The 2,500-nt window shown below is 35.3% G+C and overlaps 1 protein-coding gene across 1 annotated transcript in view; it reads left to right on the top strand.

Moving 5' to 3' along the window:
* Positions 1-2,500, top strand: part of LOC307256999 (centrosome and spindle pole-associated protein 1-like) — a 23,427-nt gene that overhangs the window by 20,890 nt on the left and 37 nt on the right. Inside the window, exons 25-29 of the mRNA XM_080036113.1 lie at positions 241-281; positions 422-473; positions 877-986; positions 1,764-1,881; positions 2,326-2,500. The exon at positions 2,326-2,500 is cut by the window's right edge and continues 37 nt beyond it. Coding sequence (XP_079892239.1) covers positions 241-281; positions 422-473; positions 877-986; positions 1,764-1,881; positions 2,326-2,498 — 494 coding nt within the window. The 3' untranslated portion in view covers positions 2,499-2,500. The remainder of the gene's footprint in view (positions 1-240; positions 282-421; positions 474-876; positions 987-1,763; positions 1,882-2,325) is intronic.

The following is a 2,500-nucleotide window of genomic DNA, read 5'->3' as shown; positions in this document are numbered from 1 at the left end:
ATCTGTGAGTGAATGGTAACGTTGGAAAGGAAAACAGGTCTCCCTTGCGAAAGAGTCTCTGGTCTCAATGGGATTTACCTGTATAAATAAAGGTTAAAAAATAAAATGTATAAGCTTGTGGACAAACCGTACTGCTATTGATGTCTATGCTGGTAACATAAGTTAACTTCATTACGTCATGGCCAACAGCGAAGCTCACTTTATTATATTAATGAAAATATTCTGGCCCTTGTGTTGCAGATTATTTTGACCTGTCTCCACCACGGCAAAACGACTATCTGGTGAGTTTGAATAAATATAAGGTGTTTAGTTTTAAACATGTACGATTATACATACATTACAAATTCAGTTAATTCTACAGATGATATTGTTTATAATTAACTGTAACGAGTAACCGTGAACATTCTTGTTTCCGTTTCAGAGAAGCGGCTCGGCCAGAGATTCTCTGCTGGAGTCAGACAGTGCTTTCATTGGTGAGATGAACATACAAACATACAGATAGTGAGATGGAGATTTAAACTCATTCCTATTGATCATGTTGAAATAATAACATGCATCTGTCCACAACTCTTGACAAGACCGGGGATAATTTGTTTTAATATTTTAAGTTTTAAGACAAAGAAAAAAATCTATAAAACTTAAAACATAAAAATAAAATACCTGAGTATAAAAAAACCTCAATAAGTCAATTTAAAAAAATGGAAACGTATATTAATTAAATACAAATAAAAACCAAAAAAATACTTTGTAGGGAGATAATCGATAATCTCATATTTTTCAAAACGACAATTTTAAAATTAAAACAATGACAACATTGTTTAACTTTAATTTAATATTTTTTTTTTCTGTGTGTGTGTGTGTGTGTGTGTTGTTCAGACCCCCTCGGCGAGGCCTTTCCGGTGCCTCAGACCCCAGAGTTTGAGAAGCTTCCTCAGCTGTCAGCGAGGGAGAGGAGGAGGCTGGCCAAACTGTCCCAGCGCCCGCAGGTCATTAGAGCAGAAACACAATGCATGTTTGTTATAGAAAAAGAGAGACAGCCATGTGGAGTGTGAGCTCAAAAATGCATGAGTTTTAAGTTGATGTTACTTTTATAATATCTGGTAGCATAGCACCTATTTAAATTATTTTAAGTAGAACTTTCTTAGTTTTTCATTGAACATTAATGTAACTTTTTTTCTACGGCTTTGGTTTGTTTAAAATTAGTCTTTAATTTCATTTTGAGTGGCATTAAAAACGCTGAAATAGTCTTCAATCAGACAGCGGCACCAATCGTGTGAATGTCAATAGTTAGCCTGCTATCCTCAGTGTATAAATGTGTGTGTAAATGGAAACAGGTCTCCCTTTCAAAAGAGTCTCCGGTCTCAATGGGATTTACCTGTATAAATAAAAGGTTAAAAAAATAAGATAGTTTAATAGTTTATTTTGATCACAAAGTCTTATTTGCTGTGTTGCGTGGCCTGATGTATGGATTTATGTGTAGGGCATCTGAGTCCGAAAATAACTTAATTGCAGTTTTGGCAAACCCTCTATGCAGTTCGGTCAGATTTTCTTCCAGACTGTGGAACCATTGGCGATCATGTCTGTATGCTTGGCACTGAATATTGTGAAAGGCTGTGTATTTTTTACTCTGTTTGTGTATTTGTTTGTGTTGATATGGATCCCCCTGGGTCTGAAATAAAGAATTGTATATATATGTATTATTTAAAAAAATAATTCTAATGTTTTTTTCTAATGTTTTTGCGTATACATGTTTGTTGTTTCAGGAGCGAGCAGCCACCAGTCAGTATGAAGACTACAGCAGTGACAGACTCCAGCAGGAGACAGAGTCCCGCGGTGAGGGGAAGGGACGGGACAGGACGGGGCGAAGGGCTAAAACTGCTGGTATGAATGAGATGATGCTGTTATTATTTATTTTCTTTTTTTGGCATTTTTCCACAAGATTAGACAAAATTATATAAATTAACAATGCTATTATTGCTACTATTAATGATTTAAATAATATCAGTTAAATTGTTTAAAAAAGAAAAATTAGGGACACGTTTTGTGTCCCCAAAAAAAAATATCTACACACATCTAAAAATGTAATCAAATATAAATGTATGTTTGAATACAAAAATAGTTAAAAAATAAATAAATAAATGTAAAAATAATATAAATGTGTATATACAAAAATTATTAATAATAAATATAATAAATACACATTAAAATAAAAATGTTATGTAAGTAAAATCTCTCTCTGATTCTATATCTATCCATCCATCCATCCATCCATCCATCCACCCATCCATCCATCCATCCATCCATCCATCCATCCCTTTCTCTAAGGAGCCGCTGATCTGTCCGATGGAAGCTTCTCTCCTCCAGGATTCTCTCTCCATGACGATAACCATCAGAGCTCCATAGAAACGGTCGCCACGGATCCCTGGATGAGACCGGAAACCTCTGACACCGTCAAATGTTTAGAGCGATCGGCCAGGAGGGGGCGCTATGCTACGTAGCA

Source organism: Ammodytes marinus (assembly GCF_949987685.1).
Source record: "Ammodytes marinus genome assembly, chromosome: 10".
Classification (NCBI taxonomy): domain Eukaryota; kingdom Metazoa; phylum Chordata; class Actinopteri; order Uranoscopiformes; family Ammodytidae; genus Ammodytes; species Ammodytes marinus.
Note: the sequence above shows the minus strand (reverse complement) of the source record. Positions and strands in the feature narration are given on the sequence as shown.